Source organism: Mus caroli, chromosome 4, assembly GCF_900094665.2.
Source record: "Mus caroli chromosome 4, CAROLI_EIJ_v1.1, whole genome shotgun sequence".
In the NCBI taxonomy this organism is placed as follows: Eukaryota; Metazoa; Chordata; class Mammalia; order Rodentia; family Muridae; genus Mus; species Mus caroli.
The window spans coordinates 143,977,739-144,000,471 of NC_034573.1; the positions used below are offsets into that span (position 1 = coordinate 143,977,739).

General features: G+C 53.3%; 1 protein-coding gene across 6 annotated transcripts in view; it reads right to left on the reverse strand.

Annotated features, from left to right (window-relative positions):
* Nucleotides 1–22,733, reverse strand: part of Tp73 (tumor protein p73) — an 84,069-nt gene that overhangs the window by 19,632 nt on the left and 41,704 nt on the right. For 2 of the 6 annotated variants that reach the window (XM_021159562.1, XM_021159560.1), the window contains exons 1-2: nucleotides 21,471–21,750; nucleotides 5,735–5,977 (exon numbers count right to left, since the gene is read on the reverse strand). In XM_021159562.1, coding sequence (XP_021015221.1) covers nucleotides 5,735–5,977; nucleotides 21,471–21,509 — 282 coding nt within the window. In that variant the 5' untranslated portion in view covers nucleotides 21,510–21,750. Of the gene's footprint in view, nucleotides 1–5,734; nucleotides 5,978–12,234; nucleotides 12,246–21,470; nucleotides 21,751–22,733 lie in introns of those variants that run through there. The other 4 variants (XM_021159559.1, XM_021159561.1, XM_021159558.1 and 1 more) reach the window with 3 other exon arrangements.

Below are 22,733 nucleotides of genomic sequence, written 5' to 3' on the forward strand. Positions count from 1 at the left end.
GTGTGTGTGTGTGTGTGTGTGTGTGTGTGTGTGTGTATGTGTGTGCATGAGTGTGTGTGTGAATGTGTGTGTGCATGTACCTGAGTGTGTGTGTGTGTGTGTGTGTGTGTGTGCATGAGTGTGTGTGTGCCATGTGTGTGTGAATGTGTGTGTGCATGTACCTGAGTGTGTGTGTGTGTGTGCATGTATGCGTGTGCACGTTTGAAGGAGCCAGTCTTCAGTGCTGTAGGCAATAGCTCCTTAAAATATAAGTTGTCATTGAACTTTAAACATCTTTATTGGAGCTATAGGACAGGGACACTCTGGGGTCTAAATCTCTGATCTTGTACTGAGCAAAGCTAGTGAGAGCCTCCCTGGAACCAGGCCCAGGTGTAGAGCGCGGCACAGCCCATCTCACCCTCCCAAGGCTCAGCACCATGAGAGCTGATCTATCACAGACAGAGGTGAGAGGCAGACACAGGCGTGGGATTTGGGTCACTGAATGGTTTCTGCCTTACCTGCCACACCAACAATTTTTCCAAAGAGCATCTCTACCCTCAGGTGTACCGCACAGCCCGACCTAGAACCCTGTTATCCGATCTCAGAGCATCAGTCTTGGCCCACCTTGACTTCTTGCACTGATCAGTGTGGTTGCAGGACCCTGACTTACAGCTCTCAAAGCCTAGAATATTCTAACTCATATAAGAGCAAGAGGTCCTGGATGTGGCTGTGACCTTTTCCTAAGAGGAGGTGACGGGGTCTGAGCCTTCAGGGCACAGGACGGAGTCTAATACATTTCAGGTGGTTTCCCTAGAGCCTACCACAAGCCTGAAGGGCCCAGGTAAGCAACACTCAACTCACCTGGCTCTCACCTTGCAGTGTTAGCCAAATCCTGACTAGCTTTAACCTACCATGGACACTCCCACATTGGCCTCTATCCCCTGTCGTTTGGGGGATTGAGTGCTGATTCACACATTACAAAGAACTGTCCATTTTTCAGGGCTGGCTGTGTGTACTGGGAGTGTGCTCCTGGTTCTCTTCCCGGACCTCCCCTCAGGAGAACTGGTGTGACTCTGGAAGGCCTAGAGCTGACCCTTCCTCAGACTGTCTCACATCTGCTCATGCCACACTGGGGAAAACTTTACAGGAGAGGGGATAGAGACCCGACCCGAGTGGGCATCTCAGGACCCCAGGTGCCATCCCTCGGCCTGCAGTAGGCATGTATACCTCCTTTCCAACTTTACAGAAGAGGATCTCGGAGGGCGGGTCAAGGGCAGGTCACCCATCAGCAAAGGGCAGAAACAAAATGGTGAACCCAACACCATATCCCAAGAGTTTGAGGAACTCTCTTTCTCTCTGCCCTGCCCACTGCTCCGAGTTCCCTAGGAGTGGCTCTGGGATCCTAGGAGCTCTGTGAGCAGGAGCAAGGAGGCTCTGATGCCCAGAGGCCCGCCTGCTTGCCTCAAAAAGGGGGGCCTGGCTTGTTCCTTAGCACTATGCTGGCAGAGAGACACACTATCTGCCCACCATCCTCCCTGGGTAGATTCATAAATGGTTTCTGATTAGAACGTTCTAGAAGTGACCAACCTCCAAGATGAGGAGGCCAGCCAGACCTGTGGAACACCCCTCCTTCATTTCCTATTGTTGATTCATAGTACATTTGCCTTGCTGGACTGAGCCCTGCCCTGCATCTCAGCATCACAGGATAGAGTCCTGTCCTCTAAGGTGCCCTGTCTCCCATCCCCTGCTAGAACCCTGGAGGTATGTGATGTGACCACTCAGCTGGGGAGGGAGCACCCTTAGACACAGGGACCAGCCTGCTAGTGTCGAGCTGCAGTTGGATTCAGGAGTTCAGAGTCTCCAGGCTAGATTCTGTGACTCCTGGGGACAAAAGTCCTTTAGGCCACTAGCGGATGGAGACTATACAGTATACATACAATAGCAGACATACATCTCCGGTGCAGGTAACCTGCTCAGACCAAGCCGGAGCCAGCCTACTGGCAGCCCATCCTCTCCGGCAAAGCTAGACACAATATGAGCAATTGCTGCGATTTCTCCATAAGTGCTCTTGTTTCCCCTAATAATTCACGTTTCATCTCCACAATAAACATTGTTAGAACTCTTCTCTGGGCTTTAAATATACATAATTGCTCCCCGTGCCAGTAAAAGGTATTAATTCCATTTATGCATTCCATAAACTTTTAGGATAACGCAATTGATACCACAATCATGTCGGGACACCTCCTCTATTCTTGTGCTTTGCAAACCTCCGAGGGGCTGGAAAGTTTGCTCCAAATCCATTAGTGTTGACTCAGCCCTGTCCTCCCTAAGAATCCTTCACAGAGGCTTTGTGCTTCCCTCCAGGGCTGCTGGCTGGCTCGGTGGGTGGGTGGGTGGGTGGGTAGGGGCTCTCTCTCTCAGGACAGACAAGCATAGACAGACATAAAGACAGACAGACAGACACACACACATACACAGGTTGAAGGCAGCTTCACCTGAAGGCCACTTAAGAGTATGTCCAGGCTGTCTGTCTGTCTGTCTATTCATGATGCTCTCAGGCAGTCAAGCCATTCATGAGTGCGCCCTCACTCTTGGGCTCCTCTGCAGCTGCCTCTGTAGTAGGCTGGCGGTATCACAGCCTGCCCTTGGTGTTCGGCAGACACCATACCAGGCCAGGGTTACCATCCATCCACACGGGTCCTCTTGCCTAACCACAGAACTCTGTCTCTCAATGTCTCCAATACTGAAAAGCCGTCTCTCTCAGCAAGGCAAAGCCAGCGTGAAGGGGCTGAGCTGGTGCTAGACAGCAGCAGGGAACCCATATTGCTGTTTGGATATGTAAAGGATTTTGTCCCACTTCCTCCTCCACTGAGGGACTCCTGAGACCAGCTCTTCCCAAGACATAAAGTCCTCTTCTGGCCAAAGCTGTCAGAACCCAGGCAGCAACCAGGGAGATTAGCATGCATATTCACATCTGTTGGCATGTGTATGCATGTGCATATGTACACACATGCCTTCATGTTTACAGGTATATGTGAGTGCATCTGTGTATCCATATATATAGGCCCCTGGGCACATATATATTTACACCCATGTGTGCTCATAGGTATATACATGTATGCATAACACACACCTGTGTACCTAGGTGTCCGGGCATATGGGACCTTGTGCATGTATATACAGGTATGTGTTCATACATGCAGGGCCACACTCTAAGGGCCCAGACCTCTTATTGCACCAGCAGATTTTCAGGCTAAGGGAAGCTGGTCAGGACAAGTAAGTAGATCCTCTGGGGTCAGAGAGTCCCACAGTGGCTTCAGCAATGGCGAGGCCAAAGGCCCCATTAACAGCTGTGGTCACTTGGAGGCCAGTGAGCATGTTTTTGCCAATCTGAGAGGAATGGGGGCAGCAGTCAATATGGAATTGTACTTGAGAAAAATATGAATTATCTATCAGTTACCAGCCGGTGGCGTGGCAGGGGCCTCGGTGGCAAGTCTGGGCAGCACCCACACAGTTGGACCCCCAGAGCTGAGAGCAGCTGCTGCCAGTCCCTTCTCTCAGCATCGAGAAAAACCCTTGGGTGTCTGCTCCCAGATCGCCGAGGTGCCAAAAATCTCATTATCAATGTTGGTCCCACCTCTGCCCCTGTGTGACAGGGCCGGGAGGGGGCAGGCAGTAGCATCCTCCTGCCTGACAGCTCAACTCTGCTGCCCTGGTCCCGGGTGGAGGTTGGGTTGGGAGGCCAAGTCTTCCCTGATCTTTGGTATGTCTGGCCAGTCTGAGAAGACTAACCCCTGGGGACAGTTAGAGCAGAGCAGCAGGAACACAGGCCATCATGGGACACTTGATGTCCAGTGCCTCAGAGGGGACTGCAGAGGACCCAAATGGGAGGAAGAATCCAGTAGAATGGGCATTGTCTGCTCCTGTCAAAGACCAGCCCTGACCATCAGAGGCACCTGAGCCCACAGGCACGGCAAAGACCGACCCCATCACCACTCTCTGGCAAGGAAGAGGAAGGGAGGCAATCCCACATACACCATCATTCCCAGAATCTGGGGCACTTCCTCCAGACACCACCAGATCTTTATGACAGACAGGACCCCGCCTCACTCTAAGACGGAGCTAGGGAATGCATTGGAAGTAGAAGAGCAGCGTAGAGAGCCCGCTGTGACTGAGGTACCTACCCATGTGTCTCCTGGGCTTCCTGACCTGACCCTAGGTCACTCAGCTTGGGTGGAGGAAGAGTCTAGGTACCCTTCAACCCCCAAAACTACAGACAGTACAGAAGAGGAGGCCTTTAGCAGGTATTTCTACACAAAGACCAACTTCAGGAGGCCATGTTAGATGGTTTCCTCCACTGTCCCAGAACAGGAGTAACAGCTGTGTACTCTATCATTCCTGTCTCATTCAGACCTCCTGACCTCAGCGCCCTCCAATAATCTGTGGTCATGGAGAGTGGAGCACACTGACCCACAGCGACTCGGGATGGAGCACCACAGGTACCCAGACCCTCTCGGCCCACTGAAGCCCCTCAGAACTCCAGCAGCTGGACTGAGCCATCATTTGGTGATGGTTTAGTGACTGGGGAGCCCACCAGAACAGTAGCTAAAAGAAACTCTAGGAGGTCAAAGCCTGAAACCAGAGCCAGTCCGGCACAGATGATCACCGGTGGCCACCTACAAGGTCTGGCTCTGTCCAGCTCTTCAGTCTCCAAAGAGAATGTGAGAGCCACACTGTGGGACTTAGTTTTTAAAGAGCCGCTGGAGGAGGGGCACTCCTGTTCTGAAGGGGAGTGAGATAGAGCTTGCACTGCGTGGACGGCTGCATCTCCAGCTGCTCCCTGGAGAGAGTGGATGGACGACTTAATATCCCTCAGTACACCTCCTACTGTCCCAGGCTCATGGTTCCCTCTACCCAGACTTAGCTGGGTATGGAGACCTGGATATCTCTAGGGCTGCCCTTCCTACCCAATGCCCTGTGTGCCCAGACTAGCGTTCTGAAGTCCTAGTCTGCTCTTCCTGCAGCCCCGTCTCCCACAGAGAGCCTGGGTGCTCAGTGGGTAAGAACACTCATGGCCATGTGTCCCCAGTCCAGCGTCTACTCACTTTCTGCATAACTTGAGCAAGCTGCTTTCCCTTCTCATACCTCAGCTTCCCTGACTGCGAAATGGGCACAGACTTCACCTTGGGCAAGTCAAAGCACTTAGCTGTCTGCCCAACTCTCAGCAAGTGTACAGGTGGGACTTTGTCAACATCTGCTAATCCTAGCCACATGCCAGGCTGTTCCTAGAGGCACCAGGGAAAGGACCAGAGCCCCCAGCACCTGGAGATCCGGTCCCAAGCCAATGCACAGAGAGAGATATGAGGGCAAAACACAAACCCGCAACCAGCAAACGGGTGGGCCCCTGTGGGCTCCCAACACTTTTTGCAGAAGTTCAGGACCAGACCAATTTCAAGGCACTGAGTACAGAAAACCCGGCCACTCTCCCTGCCCCATGGACCTCACAGGCAACAACACTCTGACCTTTCCGGACTCAGTGGGAGGCTAGCTGACTCTGGCCACAAGTCCGAGGGGTGGCCACACCCACACTGCCCAGCCCCAGGGCCCGCCTCCTGCTCGATGCTCCTCCTGGCTCTGGCCAGGTGGGAACCCCATGTGGACAGCCTGTGCGCTCATTCAGACCTCAGTACCAGGACCGTGGCACTCAACCCCGCTGCCCTCCCTTCACGCGTCCACTGGCAACACGGCTACTCACTGTCCAGGTGGCCGACTTGGCTGTGCTCGATTGCTGGAAGGTGACCTCGAAGTGGTGGGGGCCGGGGTAGTCGGTATTGGAAGGGATGACAGGCGCCGGAGACATGGTGTCGAAGGTGGAGCTGGGCTGCGCGTAGGGCGAGTGGGTGGGCGCGCTGGCGGCGTGCTCCGGGGTGTAGGGGCTGGCCGGGGCCGCGCGGCTGCCCATCTGGTCCATGGCACTGCTGAGCAAATTGAACTGGGCCTGGCAAGGAAGGGGGAGGTGGGAGGGGAGAAACAAGGGCTAAGGTGGAAGCCCCAGCTACCGCTTCTGTCCCGTCGGGGAGGTGTCTTGTTACAGGAGCCTTAAAGGGCCAGCGGGCTCCAAGTCATCCCAAATATTTCCTGGGGCCCCCACCCCACCCCAACAGGCCACTACTTGTGTTGGGATAAACGCACATTCACCTCTCCTGCCTGCCCCTCTCCGACCGCCTCCCGGGTGCCAGGGCTTCTTGGGATCCACCCAGCTGCCAGCAAGGTGGATTGGGGCTTTGCACACCTACCTGGAAGGGAGCTGTTTGGTTGGGAAAGTTCCCAGCCCGAGACCCCCTGTGGGCTCCACCATGCTCCCAGGTCAGCCCAGAGGCTGGAGTGCTCACATAGACCTGAGAGCCTGGATGCTGGCTGCAAGGGTGGGGTGGGGGTACAGCAGGATTTAGAGCATGGGTGCCCTGGAAGGCATGATTCCTAGATACAGCCCTCTAAGAGATGGACTTGGCTGAGGCTGCTCAGCCGCCAGAGATCTAAGTGACAGTCTCCAGAGGAATTTATTTAAACTGTTGACTTTATCTCCATTACAAAGCTTTCCCCAGGCCTCCAGGGTTGGCAGCTTCTCCCAGCATCCCTGCTGGTTCTCAGGCAGCCCAGTCCTTCCCCTAAATCACATATTCAAGGAACCTGAGCTCTGGGAACCCTCTTTCTCTGTCCTTGGGACCCCAGGACAAGTCAGCCTTCCCTAGGAGCTTTAAGGAAGTCTCACCTTCCTTCCTTGGGTGTTTCAACAAATTATCAATGGGAGGACTACCCAGTCCACGTCCAGGATGGCAAGCAGGATTTGTGGAAGACTACCCAATGGCTGACGCTGGGCAGAATGGGTCCCTAATGCTTAATCCCTAGATGCTTAATGGATCCTGTCTGTGCTGACGAACCTTCCCTCAAGCTCAGATGGATTCCCACAGGCCTGAGGTGGGCACTGTCCTTGTCCCCGTGTCACAGAGGGAGGGCCCAAAGGTGTGAGGCAGGAATGAGCAGATCGAATTGACCAACAATCTCTGGGAGACTAGATCACGAGGAAGTGTGATCTCAGAGCAAAGTACCTCTTTACCCCGTTGCCCTCTTCAGAGAGTCCTCGGAACCTCGGCACATATATCTCCTGCCACCAGCCTGCCTCCTCTAAGTCTCAGAACAAGAAAGTGTTCGCAGACAACAAGGGAGGCTAAGACCCAAGGCCTGGACTGGTGGACTGGACACTGCCCCATACCACGGGTCTCTCTCTGCTGGGGACCTTGTGCTCAGCCCCTCCTGTGCCTCAGTCCAGGATGGAGGATGGTTGCCAGAAGTGGCCAGAGAAGACGAGGCCTCAGTGGTCCACTGTGAACCCTTGACAGGAGTTTTTGGGGTTAGGTCAGAGTCAAGGAAGCTGATACAGAAGGAAGGGTCCTACTAAGGACCGCCCAGCAGGAGGGAGAGCAGTTCAGGAGACAGTAGAAAAAGCTGAGCGTGCAAAGGGCAAGTAACGGTCTAGTTTGTTGGTTTATTTGCTTGTTTGTTCTAAAAAGATTTATTAATTTATTATGTATACAGTGTTCTGCCTTGCATGTATGCCTACAGGCCAGAAGAGGGCACCAGACCACATTAGAGATGGTTGTGAGCCACCATGTGGTTGCCGGGAATTGAACTCAGGACCTCTGGAAGAGAGCATCTAGTCCTCTTAACCTCTAAGCCATCTCTCCAGTCCTGGTTGTTTGTTTGTTTTTTTAAGATTTTAAAAATTTACATATATGAGTATTTGCCTGGATGCGTGTATGTGCAGCACACTTGTGTCCTGTGCAGATGCAGGCCAGAAAGGCATAAGAGGATTGGTGGAAATGAAGGTAATCTAAACGTGTGTCTGAGTATGGGAGTTTAAAACAATGGACCTCAAAGAAATGGGAGTTTCCTTCCAAGAATCTCGTACTTGGAGAAGGGAAAGGCCCCAAAAGGGAAGATTGTCTCTCGGAAAGAGACTTCACAGAGTTCTAATGCCTTGCCCCCACTGAAACTGAACTGCAGTGATGGGTCACCAGTGGGCTGCCCCACACCTTACCCGGTGTTAGTTGAGCAACTTCTTGGTCTTCAACTTAAGTTTCACTCTCACTTTGGACCCTGAAGCCAAACTTGAGTGGCTCTCTTTGTCCCACTTCCTAGTGTGGCATTTGGGTTGCTAAGTATGGGTGGTCAAGCCTGGCTCTGGACACAGGGTGTGATCCCCAGATCAATTACGGAGAGGGCGTCAGATCCCCCAGAACTGGAGTTATGGGTGATTGTGGGCTGCCATGTGAGTGCTAGGAACCAAACCTGTGTCCTCTGAAAAAGAAGTAAATGCTTTTAGCCACTGAGCCATCTCCCCCGAGTGCTGGCTCTTGCCACTACTGTGACCTCTGTACCCTGAACCTCTGAGAATCCAGCAGAGATTTCCTTGGCGGCCCCAGCTCTGGGACACTGGGACAGCTCAGACTCGCCTTCCCCCCAGTATGCAAGGCCCTACTTTACTTGGGTGGAAGCCTTGTCAAGGGGACCAAAGTTTCCATAGGATAAAACTATCCCCCCCCCACACACACAGAGGGGCTGGGTTTGTAGGACATAGTCCAACTCCTGAATCCTCCCCATAGTCCTTCCTATGCCTTCCCAAATTGTTGTGTCACAGGACACCTGCCCCGCCTACCTACCTCTACCCCAGGGAAGTGCACAAACAAGTTAGAATTGCCATTGGCCACAGGGGTGTGATAACATAGCAACAGTGTGGATGAAATTCAGAACCTTGTTTTGAGCAGACACACAGTGTGACTTCATCTAGGTAAACACTCAGAACCGGCAAAGACAGAGAGGCAGAAGCCAGACAGAGAGGGGGCACAAGGCTGCTAGGCTTTACATTGAGAGTGGAGGGACTCAGGATTTCTCTCTGGTGGGGTGGAATGTTTTAGAAGCAATGCTTATATACGACTGTTTGGACAAAAGCTGAGCAGTACATTTCATTATTTACTTTCTTGCTTTATTATTTTTAGTTTTTGAGACATGGTCTCATGTCACCCAGGCTAGCCTGGAGCTCATTATATAGGAAGCTGACCTTGAACTCCTTCCTGATCCTCCTGCCGATGCCTCTCGAGTGCTGGGATTACAGGCAGGCACAGGGTACCCACTGTATACAGTGTTGGGAATTGAACCCATGGCCTCATACACTCTAGGCAAGAAGCACTCTGCCATGCGAGTTACAACCCCTACCAAATTGTACATTTTAAGTGAGAAGATTGTATGCTCTGTGAATTATACCTTACTAACACTGTCTAAACAGGAAGGCACCGACCTTTACCTCTCCCAGCACCAAGGTCATTCAAAGGGAGCATGGGATGTGACAGCTGCCCCCTTCAGAAAGAGGCAGGCCATAAACCTCCAACTCTGTGGGGTTTCTAGGCTGAGGAGACCCCACCCCACTCCAAGGTCTGCCAACAGACTCCAGGTAGGAAGTTCATGGTCCCACTTCTCCTGCTGAGGTAGGAATTTGAGCAACATCAAGTCAGAACTCCGGTTGGCCCAGCACAGCCCCCCATTCAAGCACCCCCATTCTCCCGCGGGCCTCTGACAACAGCCCAACCGCCCAGTGGAAGCCTCTACCTTGGTCTTGCCACAGTCTCTGCTGAGCTCAGAGAGGTTAGCCCTGGCTACAGCAGCTAGAGCACCTGCATGCTGTTGGCCTTGACCAGTCATAATGATGCTCTCCTCTGGAAGGCAGCGCTCCTATGCCCCAATTGAACCGTGAGTCTGTGAGGAACCACACAGTCCTGAAGGTTGGACCAATGGCTACAAAGGGTTTGAGTGTGGGAAGAAAAGTACCCGAATCACAAGGACTCTCCGCACACTGCTATGACCTACGGTGGCAGGAGTGAGTTATTGATTACATTCACCATTTTCTTTCTTGGTTTGCTTTCCAGTACTGGGGATCAAACCCACAATTCACACACGCCAGGCAAACACTCCTCTACTGAGCCGCAGCTCTGACCCTCTTTTCACCACATGAAACCAGCTACTGACCTTCAGAATTCCATACGTGGTTCCCATTCTACCTGTGACCCTCAGGGTTCATGAGAGATCAGGACCAGGAACCCCATAGACACCCTTAAATAAAGCCCTTTATAGACTGTATAGTATTTATACAGAGCCTGCACACATCCCTGGGCTGGCTCACAAAACCTAACCCACTGCAGATGCCGTGTAGCCATTAGAACACACTGCTTAAGGGATGAAGGGAATCGTGTCTGTACATGTCCAGTATAAATGCATTTTTTTCCAAATGTTTCTGGATTCCCACTCATTAGAGTTTGAAGACGCAGAGCCTACAGAGACGGGTCCCCACAGACACAGGGATCCTGAAGATACAAAGGATTTAGCAGACTCAGGCAATCCCACAGACAGATGGCTCTATAGACACAGGATCCCACCCACTGCGTTCCCTGAGAGATGCTGATCTGGACCACATGGTCCCGATTCGGAATGGTTGCTCAAGGCGTTGTCTGTCAGGACAAAGTGGCAGAGGAATGAATGAGTGAATGAATGAGTGAGTAAGTGAATGAATGAATGAGTGGATGAATGAAAGAGTGAACAAATGAGTGAATGAGTGAATGAATGAGTGAATGAATGAGTGAGTAAGTGAATGAATGAATGAGTGGATGAATGAAAGAGTGAACAAATGAGTGAATGAGTGAACGAGTGATTGTACAACAATGTGATAAGTCTGAGGACAGCTTCACACATCTATGTGACGGTCAGGAAGGTTGCTCTCTCTGGTGCAGCTGTCTAGGAATGAGGAGAGATGCACTATGGCTCTACCTCCTGGTTCCTGTCTTCCAGGGATCCCAGAACCTGGTTACATTGTTTCAGATCCAGGATGAAGCTGCAGGGCCACCTCCTTCCTGCAACCAAGTTCACTATCTTCCCAGCAAAGGGCTTTGGAAGAAGTCATGACATCTGCAGAAGGCAGCAGCAGCCCCTCCGTGCCCAATCCCCGTCATCCCTGATGGGCAGGGAGCCCTGTCTCAGAAGCAGGGTGCAGGCCCACAGCAGTGAGGTTCATATTTTAACTTGTCTGCATTCTTCAATGATTGGAGGTGGGTGCCAAGGACTTAGTCATTGAACCAAAAGGAACAGCGATAGCATCTGTGGGAGCTTATGCAGGAGGGACCGGGCTCTTCGGGAAGGCAGGCCCTCAGCACTGGGGTGCAGAACTTGGCTGGTGTGGCAAACCCGGGGCCCTCAGAGAGGCAGGTCTCTGCAGACTTCCATGGGGGCACTACACTGCCCAGTAAAGTCTGTTCCCTTGTCTAGTGAATGCTGGATCTCCTGTGCCTGCTCTTTTCTTACAGTCCCCAGGTCATCTTCCACTCACTCACTGGTCTTGGTGTCTACCGTGTCTCCCAAAGATGGTAAAGCCCCCACTGACTGGAGAGTGTAAGAGACTTTCCTTCTATACAGGGTTCCTTCCTCCTGAGGCTCATGGGAAGGAAACCATTTCCTCATTGCCAGGGAGCGAGGATCAACCTGGCCCCCCACTTTTGCCTCCCGTCATGCTGTTGAAATGAGAAGCCTCGTCAGAGAGGCCAAAGCAGGTCTACACAAAAGCCCAGGGGTCCCCCAGACCCAGAGGCCCCCCGGAAGCCCAGACGAGACCCACTTGGCCCCAGGGAAGAACCTGGGCAAACCCAAACTTTTTTGGTTTGTTTTGCTTTCAATGAGAACTCCAAGATAGTGGGCTAATTAGGGCATGCCCGGCCTGCGGCGGCACACATGTGCCTACACTTGCAAGTGGAGTGTCTGGGCGTGACCTGAAGAGGCCCTGAGGAATGAGGGCGTCATGGAGCCAGAGGGTGTCCCTTCCTTCAGTGTCCAGGCCACTGGTGGACCAACCTTTATGGGAAATGCCAACATCAGAATTGGGGGACAATAGTTCCGATGGGGATGAGGGTTTGAGAACACGGCCCCATTGCCAGGTCTGTGCTGCTCACTTGACTGTGACCGCAGGGTCTGGGACCATCCAGAAAACCCCAGGGCACTTGAGGGTAAGACCCGTTCTGGGCTCAGACAGATGGGGTCTCAGTGAGCCCCACCCTCTACAGAGAAGGCCAGGATCTCTTATTCCCTTAGTCCCAGGGTCTCTGCCTGGTCCTTGCAGATAGTGCTGCTGGGGGCTTACCAGGCACCCCTGCTGGAAACAGCCACCGACGCTTCTACTCTCTTTCCTTAGGCTCAGACTTCAGTATTCACACCTTGTCTCCCTTGGCCTCTTCAGGGCCTGGGGTGACAGCAGGCTGGTGACCTCGCTCTGTTAGCAGAGGGTCATGGAACATAGAACACTCGCAACGGGTCCCTTAGGTCCCCAAGCTCCTGCTAGAAGGCAGCTGAGTTTCTTGTCTCCCTTGAGCATCGGGAGACATAGATGCCACTGGTTCACTCCTCCGGCACTCTCTCTTGGCTGAGCTAGGTTGACGGATGAGCCCAGGGTGACCACTGTACCTTGGCAGGTAGGTGGGTAGTAGGAGCAGGAGAGGAATGGGGTATTATTCCACATCCCTGGGCCTCCATTTTTATCTTCTGCATAGTGAGAATGAAATCCACACATAGCTTGTAGCATGGTTGTGGGGGCAAGGTCTGGGAGCAAGAAACCCGATGGCTGCTCTTCAGAAGGAACAACCCTGCTTCGGCCACCAGGAAGCCAGAATCCAGGAGCTATGACACTTTGCAACTGATCCATCACCAGCACCAGCCCACTAACACAAGGCCCAGTGAGGAAGGGACAGAGCCTGTCTGCCCACAAGGAGCAAGGCTGTCTCCAAAGGCTGAGCTCCAGAGGCAGCTGAGCAGCGTCATAAAGCAGGGGACATGGGGAACAGCAGCCGGCGTCTCACTCTTGGACGTGTACTGGTTGTACCAACACGTGGCATGGAAGTGGATGCCCAACCATAGTTAGACAAGCTCTTTGATGCCCCTCTATCCTCTCCTTTCTCCACCACTCTCTTGTCCTGACCAAACAAGGAAGCTCTTACCATCCTGCTGTCGGGCTCCTGCCCTCACATGTACACATTGGATACTATGATTTTTACCCCAAAGACTCCCATCTCACATCTTAACTGTTTCTAACCCACAGACAATCTCATCGATCTGTTCTTATATATGTAGACGGAAAATGAACGTCCTCTTAAAGGTTGGGAGCAGGCGCCTTCCGCACCGACTCCTCTCTGACTTCAGCACCCACGGCACAGAACACCAAGACGGACCTCAGAGGTGGACTGGCTGCATCCAGTGCTTAGCAACAAAGGGCATATTACACCCAATTCTCCCGAGAAGTTTATTTCTCTAATAAAAACACTGACAGAAAAGCCTGCCTGTCGGTCGTCACATTTAAATGCGGAGTCCCAGGGGAGCAGGCTGACCTGCATCTCCTCAGCAGGAGATCAGCCTGCTGAGCCACCCTACCTCCTGAAGCTGCCCCAGCGCTCTGGGCTTCCCTTCCAGTTTATCTGTGTTATCTCCGGTCTCCCCTGCCTGCTTCACACAAAACCCTTCCCGTGACTCCTCTGCCTCAGTTTATGTCGAGGTGATGCGGCGTGATGCTGATGAGGGACTCAGAGTCAGTACACACAGAGAAATGAGAACAGGTCATGGTAGCACACAGGGCCTCAAGTGTTCTGGGTCCTGACCGGGCGCTGCCCTCTCAGAGAGGCACAGGCACTTGACTCTGTCACTGTTGTGCTTCTGAGAAACCACACACAGGCCTCCAGATCTCCCCAGCCCATAAGAACTAAAGTCCACTCTCCACAGTGACCCACCAGTCCCTGATTCACAGCCACCAGCCAGAGGCTCATCTGCCTGGCCGGCAGGGGGCACCCAGCATCTCCATACCCTGGATTGAGCATGCCCTTTCAGAAGGAGAACTTCCTGTGTGCTGGCCACAGCAGCTCTGACAGCCTTCCTGGTCCTGCCGCCAATTCTAATCCTCAACCAGGCTCTCAGGAATGATACCAGGATCCCCAGCACACAGCAGGGGGCACTCCAGCAGCCTTAAGGTCAGAGTTCCCACCGTGGTCCCCCATGTGCACAGAGGGAACATGGGCTCTTTGTTTGTTTGTTTGTTTGTTTTTTGGTTTTTCGAAACAGGGTTTCTCTGTGTAGCACTGGCTGTCCTGGAACTCACTCTGTAGACCAGGCTGGCCTCGAACTCAGAAATCCACCTGCCTCTGTCTCCCAAGTGCTGGGATTACAGGTGTGCACCACCACGCCCAGCTGGGAACATGGTCTCATAGACCACCGGACAACTGGAAAGTATGGAGCACAGCCCTACCCAAATCCAGTGACCTCAGTAGGAGAGGATTTTGCCTAAGCTTCTACTTCCTCCCTTCCCCCACACTCTTTCTCCCTCTCTTCCTGCCTTTTTTCCATCACTTCCTCCCTCTTCTTCCTTCCTGTTTTCTCTCCTTCCCTCCCTCTCTCCTTCTCTCCCTCCTTCCCTTTCTCCTTTCCCTCCCTCCTCCCTCTCCCTCCCTCCTTCTCTCCTTCCACCCCTCTCCCTTCTCTTCTTCCCTCTCTCCTTCCCTTCCTCTCTCCCTCCCTCTCCTCTCCCTTCCCTTCCCTTCCTCCCTCTCTTTCTTCCCTCCGTCTCCTTCTCTCACTCTCTCCCCGTCTCTCTTCTTCCTCCCTTTCTCCCTTCTTTGCCTTTCTCCCTTCCTCCCTTTTCTTTCCTCCCTTCTTTCTAAAATTTGCCCTGGCCTCTGCACACCCCCTTCCTGTGGATTTCAGGTCAGTTGTGGCCCACCCTAGCTTCCTCACAGAAGCAGCTGGGGTAGGACCTGGAGACAAGAGCTAGCTTCCAGAGCACTGCGCAGCCTCCATTCCTTTATCCCAACATCACTTCCTCGATTCAAGGCCCAGCCCCTGGGCACGTGCGTTGCTGCCCCATGGCCTTCACCGCTCCCTTACTAGGAAGTAATTCTGGGTAGGGGTCAAGAGGCATTCACCCATCCAGCACAGGTCTGAGTGACATGACCTTGTGACCACATCAGTTTCCAGGGAATCTTGGTGTTCTGTAGGAATGGCTCACCCCAGGGCCCCCTTGTGACAAATGTCACTCATTCTGCTCTGAGCCCAGCACTGAGGGATGGAGAGTCAGGGTCCTCCTGCTTCCAAAACACCAGCCAACACTGTGTGGATTCTTCTAAAGGGCAGAAAGCTTCTGGAACCTGGGTCTTCCCCTGCAGGCAGGTCAGAGCCTGGGTTCCGCTTGCCTGGGGTTAGTGACTGACAGCCCCCTGTCTCTGTGGAGACAGCCATCTCTCCCACCTCTGTGCTAGCTGGAGACCTCCATCCTGATGGTGTTTCCCACAGTCTCCCCGAGCCTATGATTAAACGGATGGAAATGTCAACAAGACAGGACTTGTGCATGGGGGGGGGGGACGGCTGCCTCCCTAGAGGTATGTGCATAGCACCCTCCTTTTGCCCGCTGAGGCAGGGCCTTGCCCGGTCCCATGCCAGGGCCATGTGGAACTTTCCACACCTCAAACCCGGGAAACATGCCCCCAGAAGCTCCACTGGGCTGCCAGGCATGTGTCTGCAAGACCCACCCAGGCCACCCCTCCACCAACATAGCCTGAACCGGGGTATCACAGAGCAGAGCCTTCCAGGGGTTCTCTAGGCAGCTCCCCCATCTCTTTGGCACTGCCTACAAGCTGCAGTGATTCACAGGAATTTTTAAATCACCGAGTGTACCCCAACAGCAAAGGCCAGGTGTCTGTCTGAGAGGACGGAAGAGGGGGCATGGCTCTGCCAGCACCTCTCCCTGGCACATTCTTGTAGTATCAAGTCCAGCATTGGTGTCTGTGCATTCCCCCACTACTGCCTTTCTGCCCATCTGTTCCATTCATGGGACAGTCAGTGGGGACCTCCGGGGCTCTTCCTAAATCTTAGATCAGCGAGAAACAAAGAATGAGCAGCTAAGCTGAGAAATTAGATTGTGACACATGAGATGTTCACTAAGCGTGATGTGGGCCCATTCGTGTCGCCCTGTCACCTGCAGCGATCCATAGTAAGGCTGTGACGTCGTCTTGGGACCCCCCATGGAGAAGGCATCCCAGTATAAGCTGGGGGATGGGCTGTGAAAGGTGAGGACAAAGGCTGCCCCCATATCCAGGGCATCGACTGGCTCAGTTAGGCTCCTGACATCTCTTGGCAGAGGCTTCTGAGCTCTCCCCTCGTAGTACAGTAACAAGCCATCCAGCTAACCAGCATTCAAGCTTAGGGCCTCCAGGAAGTAAGGGAGAGAATACTGACCACCAAAGAGGCAGAAGCCGGTGTCCAGGAAGGGTGGGGGTTCTGGGAAAGGCAAGAGCTGCCATGGTTTTTAAATATGTAGGTCTTGTGGGATTCGGCAAGGTTCTGTGTGGGGTGGCAGGGAAAGGACCCTGGCCAGAGCAAGTGCATGGGTGATGAACACAGCAGAAGAGGCGAGAGAGCATAACTTCTGGGTTCAGCAGAGAGGGTTATAGGCTAGCTGTGCACAGTCCCCTTGCTTGGTGGTGGAGGACATCTGACAGTGGATCCGTGCACGTCTGAGCACTGGGTGGCCAGCTCTGAGGCCCTTGGACACACAGACGGCATAGATGAGGCGTTGGGCCGGGCATCGAGGATAGTTCCAGGGTTTGGGTTTGGGCCAGTGGAGAAGAAGACTTCCCACCAGCTGAGGTGACGTTTCCTAGGAGCTCAGATTGGCTCCATGGGCTGACACCCCATCAGCCGGCTTTCAGGGGAGCAGGACGGAGCATGGAAAGCAGATGCGTTCCAACACAGCGAGGGGACTGAGAAGGGACATGGGTCCAGGATGACCTACTTGGATCCGACTCTGGTGGGTGTGCCTCGCCCTCAGACCTGACCCTACTTAGTTCTACCCTCCCCAGGGTCACCAGCTCCCTCAATGCAGCTGATTCTGGTCCCTTTTCTAACCTTGTAATGGGGTCCTTTGTCCCAGGTCACCATGAAGCCCTCTTCTGGCTTCCAGGCTGCTCCTCAGTGTGGTTCTCTTTCCCAAAATTGTCACCCACTCCTCTTAACACAGCCCCCTTCCCCGACTTAAATAACACTCATGTTCACTTTACACCACCCTGCCCTCCTGCCTCCCACACCTGCATGTCCACCTGTTCTCTCCCACCCATGTATCTGTCCATCACACCACCCTGCCCACCTGCCTTCCACACCTGTATGTCTGCCTGGCCACTCCCACCCATGCATATGTCCATCACACCACCCTGCCCACCTGCCTCCCACACCTGCATGTCCACCTGGCCACTCCCACCCACATGCTCAGGCTCTTTGTCTATGTCCCACACAGAAGAACCCTACAGTGTTTCTAATCGTCATTACAGGCCTTCTAAGGTAACTGTGGCCTTGTCCTCTAGCCTGGTCTTGGTCTCACATCTGACCATCTCCACAGATGCTCTGTCCCGGCCACCCTCTCTACTTCATCTGCTCAACTGCTGAAGCCCCCCAAACACTGCACAGCAATGCCCAATCTCACTTCTCAGCCCCTGCAGCAATTCCCCATCACAGTCGAAAGCCTTTGAGGCCACTCTAACACACTCCTTTCCCGACATCCAGCCAGTCAGCAAGTCCACTGTGGAATCTCCAGAATTCCCTCTGCTTCGCCTTCCCTAGGTGCTGGTGGCCCTCACCAGGACCAAATCCCTTCTCCCAGTCTCGGCCCTGCCCCCGTGTGGTCAGTTACCAGCACTGCACCAGCTCCACTCGTCTGCCCTACAGCTCTTTCCTGTTACTCTGGCTACCTTTTCTCACCTGGGGCTACCCCCTCGGGCTCCTCCGGTCCAGAAGCCATGCTTTCTGCAGGAGCACAGGGAAGCCTGCTCCAGACAGGGTGGACTCCAGCCCTGGGCTGTGCATGCACGTCTATGCTGCCTTACACAAGAGTATGAGGTTTTCATGCACCACTGTATATTGATATGTGTTGTGTGTGTGTGTGTACGTGTGTGGTGTGTGGTGTGTTTGTGTTCATATGTGTGTGCATGTGTGGTGTGTTTGTGTTCATATGTGTGTGCATGTGTGGTGTGTTTGTGTTCATATGTGTGTGTTTGTGTGTGTATGTGTGGTGTGTTTGTGTTCATATGTGTGTGTATGTGTGGTGTGTTTGTGTTCATATGTGTGTGTTTGTGTGTGTATGTGTGGTGTGTTTGTGTTCATATGTGTGTGTTTGTGTGGTGTGTTTGTGTTCATATGTGTGTGTTTGTGTGTGTATGTATGTTGTGTTTGTGTTCATATGTGTGTGTTTGTGTGTGCATGTGTGGTGTGTTTGTGTTCATATGTGTGTGTATGTGTGGTGTGTTTGTGTTCATATGTGTGTGTTTGTGTGTGTATGTGTGTGCATGTGTGGTGTGTTTGTGTTCATATGTGTGTGTTTGTGTGTGCATGTGTGGTGTGTTTGTGTTCATATGTATGTGTGGTGCCTACAAGAGTGTGTGTGTGTGTGTGTTGGGCTGGGGGTTGAGGGATTGGAGGATAACCAGGTTCACCAGTCCTGCAACCATGATGCTGGTTCTGCAGAGAGAAAGCTGAGCCCCACTTCACACAGAAGACACTGAAGAACCAGGGCACACTTGCCTTACTATATCCTGGGAGCCTCTCTCTCTCCCGCTCTCTCTCTCTCTCTCTCTCTCTCTCTCTCTCTCTCTCTCTCTCTCTCCCTGTCTCTCTTTGTGTGTGTGTGTGAGATGTATGATGTGTACATGCAGGAGAACTGGAAGCTGATGAAGAAGCTAAGAATTTGGGGCGTCAGGAGATAGTGGCAGTTGCAGCCTCTCCCCACTCATCTCATCCCATCTATCAGGCCCAGCTCCAGTGACCTCAGTTCTTTCCAGCTCTGTAAATGGGCTCACGGTGTGCAGGAGGACCGAGCCAACCCCGCCTTACATACAGGGCTGCACTCAGCTGTAGGTCATCACTCGGTCAAAGTCTCTAGTCCTCAGAGAGAGAAGGGAAGGTGGAAGGCAGGGTAACAGGAGGAAGAACGTGTGCCCAGTTCTCTAGGCCAGCTTCTCTGTACCTCCACTGACTTATAAAGGGCTAGCACAGTCATGGCCAGAGGCCATGGTACCTCACAGCTCATATCTGCGGCCTGAGCAGGCATGAGAGTTAGTTACTACTAGCCCGCTTACAGAGAAGGAAACTGTCTCAGCCCATGGCCTCACATGTCTCATCCCAAAACCATAGCTAGTGGTCACCAGAGATAAAGCCTGAACCTGTATACTGAGCCCCCAAACCAAGATGGGATACACTTATGAGAAACCCATCCAGGGATAAGGTGGCATCCTGAAAATCAGTCCGGTCTCCAAGGACAGGTCTTGCCTGTGAGCTCCCAAGGGACTGCTGCAAGTTGTAAGGACAACAAAGGCAGATGGTGGGGGAGTGACACATGGGCGAGGGCTCCATCCACATTGGATTTAACATTCTCTGGGCAAAAGGCTACGCTCTCCTACAGGATCCTCTCACAAAGAAATGAGGAAACTGAGTCACCCACGCAGGTAGAATGATGGCTCAGCCCAGCCGTGGAGCCCCAGCAAATCCCAAGCTGCACTGCTACGCTGGTCAGAATGCAGAGGAAGCGCATGGTGCTGTGCTGAAGCAATGAAGGGGAGAGAAAGCCACAGAGACTGCGTTCTAAGAAGAAACAACGGGGCCTGGGGAGGTGGCTCTGTTGGTAGTGTGCATGCCACAAAAAAAATAAGGACCTGCATTTGATCCAAAGGACCCATGTAACAGGCCAGACATGGCAGTGTGTGCTTGTAATTCTAGTGTTGGGAGGCAGAGACAGACAGATAGACCAATCTAGCGTACTCAGCACACAGCATAACCCAGGTGTAAGTGAGAGACTCAGAGTACAGGGACAGCACCTAGGGAGTGATACCCAAGGTTCACCTCTAGCCTTCGTTTGCACACACATAAACACACACACACACACACACACACATCACACATGGTTTGTGGGTACAAACACACACATATATGAATACACACCACACCACGCACATACCACATGCACACACACCATATGCACACACACATATACACATCACATGCATACATACCACATGCACACACACTACACCACTCCGTTCTACACATACACACACAAACACAAACACACACACACCACAGCACACTGCTCCACAGCACACACAAAAGGAGAAATATCGTGACATGGTAGCCACCACTGGTTCTGCGACCTGGGGCAGCGGCACCAGGACCGGAGTCAGCGGCTGTCTTGGGGGCAGGTCTCTGTGTGGTCCTAGATAGTGACTCTGCCTCTCATTGGCCTCAGGAAGGGCACCTGTGCAGAACCATGATTCAACCCACACTCAGTCTTTCCCCTGATCATAAGAGGATGCATACATGCCACATGTACACCCCCACACCACATGCACACACCTCCACCAGCACACCCCCACACCCCCACACACACACCTCTGCCATCCCAGGATTCCTGTACAATTCTTACTTTCCCTGCTCTCCTAAAAGGGAAATAGCCTTGTGTGGGGCAGCTGTACCCAGGTGTTGTGGGTTGTCCTGTTGCTGTTTGTATTCTGATGTTAATTCTGTCAAGAAGGGCTGCCCCCAATGATCATGCAGCGGGTCACTTACTCAGGTGATCTCATGTGATCCCTCCCCCATTTTAACTGGTCAATAAAGGCTGCTCAATTAGCAGCCTGGTGTCTGCCTGACCCCAGGGACCTGGCAAGTCTGGAAATGAGCCCAAGTCCCTTGGGCTCAGGCCAAGCACAGGCTGTGGCTCCTTCCATCCTTTTGTCCTTCTGCTCTCTGCCAGGCTGGCTGTACCTGCTTGAGAGGAGCAACAGGGAGCCTTGGGTCCAGCCCGCTGCCTGTCTCTGCCTTGGAGTTCACACCCACACGGAGGAGAGCCCGTGGCTATGAGAAACGCCCCATCTGCGCTGTCAAGTGAACAAACTCCCAGGTGAGGATGCTCTTGGCAGGGTGGGGCAGCTTCACGCCAAAGCCCAAACAAAGATGACCTCTTTGCAGAGCTCCTAGGGCAGACTATCTTGGGGACCCTGAGCATGGCCAGAGCCACCAGCCTCAACAGTCATCTCAGAAGTATTCAACCCAGGGGCTTGGGCAGTAGCTCTCCCACTCTGACCAGATGCCAGCCAAGCCTCCCATCCCACACCCCACTTCCTGCCCAGCCCAGAGCTGCTGATCCTCAAGAGCTGCCCCAAGGATGAACAGAAGCAGAACCTGTCCACTCTCCAGCCTACCCCTCTGCCATCAGGCAGTCAAGAGAACGTCTCTCTGAACCCCAACCATGGCAGACTCTGCCAAGCCCCCTAGGTGGATGGCATCAGGCCTCTAAGCAGACCCTATACCAGGCACATTACACCTACCGTGGCGAGGTGTCTCATGGGGTCACCGACGTAAAGCATGGTAGGCTCGTGAGGGTCTGCACACGCTGAGGAGCTGGTGTGCCGCGGGACGAGGCATGGGTCTGGGTGGCTAGGTGGGGTAAGGGTAGACTGGTGGCTGCCCGGTGGGGTGGACTGAGGGGTTGAGGCTCCGTGGCTAGGAAGGCAGGAGTGGAGGATGCTCAGAGGCGTGCGGACTGAGACTTGGCATTCTCACCCTGCCCATCTCCCTCATTTCTGTCAACTGGCTGCATCCAACAACAAACCGGGGCCCACCCCTTTATTCCTCATGACTATTCATCAACGCAGGGCAGGCCTCAGCTTGCCCGGAGATGTGTTGGACCGCACCAAGCAGGCTGAGCAGGGGGAGCAGGTGGGGATGCAGGGTCAGTGGCTGGCTTGGAGATCATACACTCCCACTCGGACCCTTCTAAGCTGCCACTCAGGGAAGGCTCTGGAGGGCTGTGCCAGTCACCTACAAACAGCCTACACTCTAAAGCATGAGCAGTCAGCCCTGGTCCTGGAGACCTTTGCAGTCTGGGTTAGGTCACCCTGAAGGAAGAGATGGTGCCGCCAGCCTTGGCGACCCAGGGGAGAGAACCTGCCTCCTTCCAGGGAATCGTGGACCTATAGGGACCACCCCAAGGTCTGAGTAGAGGAAAGACACACCAGTATGCTTGGGCTAGGGGAGAGTCGAGAACACGGCCAACTACCATCAAAGGCCCAAAAGTGGCGGTTGGAGCCAAAGAACCCATAACAGAGTTTTACAGACAGCATTTTGTCCTGGCTCCAGCTAAGTCCAGGAAGCAGAGACAGGGCCACTCCACCAAAGAGAATTCCTGAAGGACCACCTGAGAAGGCACCACAGGCATGGTAGAGTTTGTAGAGCCAGGGGCTCTATATCAGCATCTGCCTAGTGGGGACCATACAGTGGATACCACTGCCCCTTGTCTGGGGGCATTTGAGTTTCAGGTCTGGTTCACGCATGAAGTCACCATAGTGGTCCACAACAGATGCGTGTCCCGTGAAAAGGGTCATCGGCACTGAATCTCCAGGCCTCCTAGAAGGACAGCTTGAACCCCCCCCCCCCAACACACACACATTTAGAGTCTAAGGATGTTCAAGAAGATGCAGAGATGGTGTGAAGACAGAGTCCTCTGTTTAACCCTTTCTCGCCAAGTTCCAAACCAGCTTCCTTCTCCCTCCCGAGAGCTCGCAGTATCTGGGCTTGGTCTGAGGGCTGTG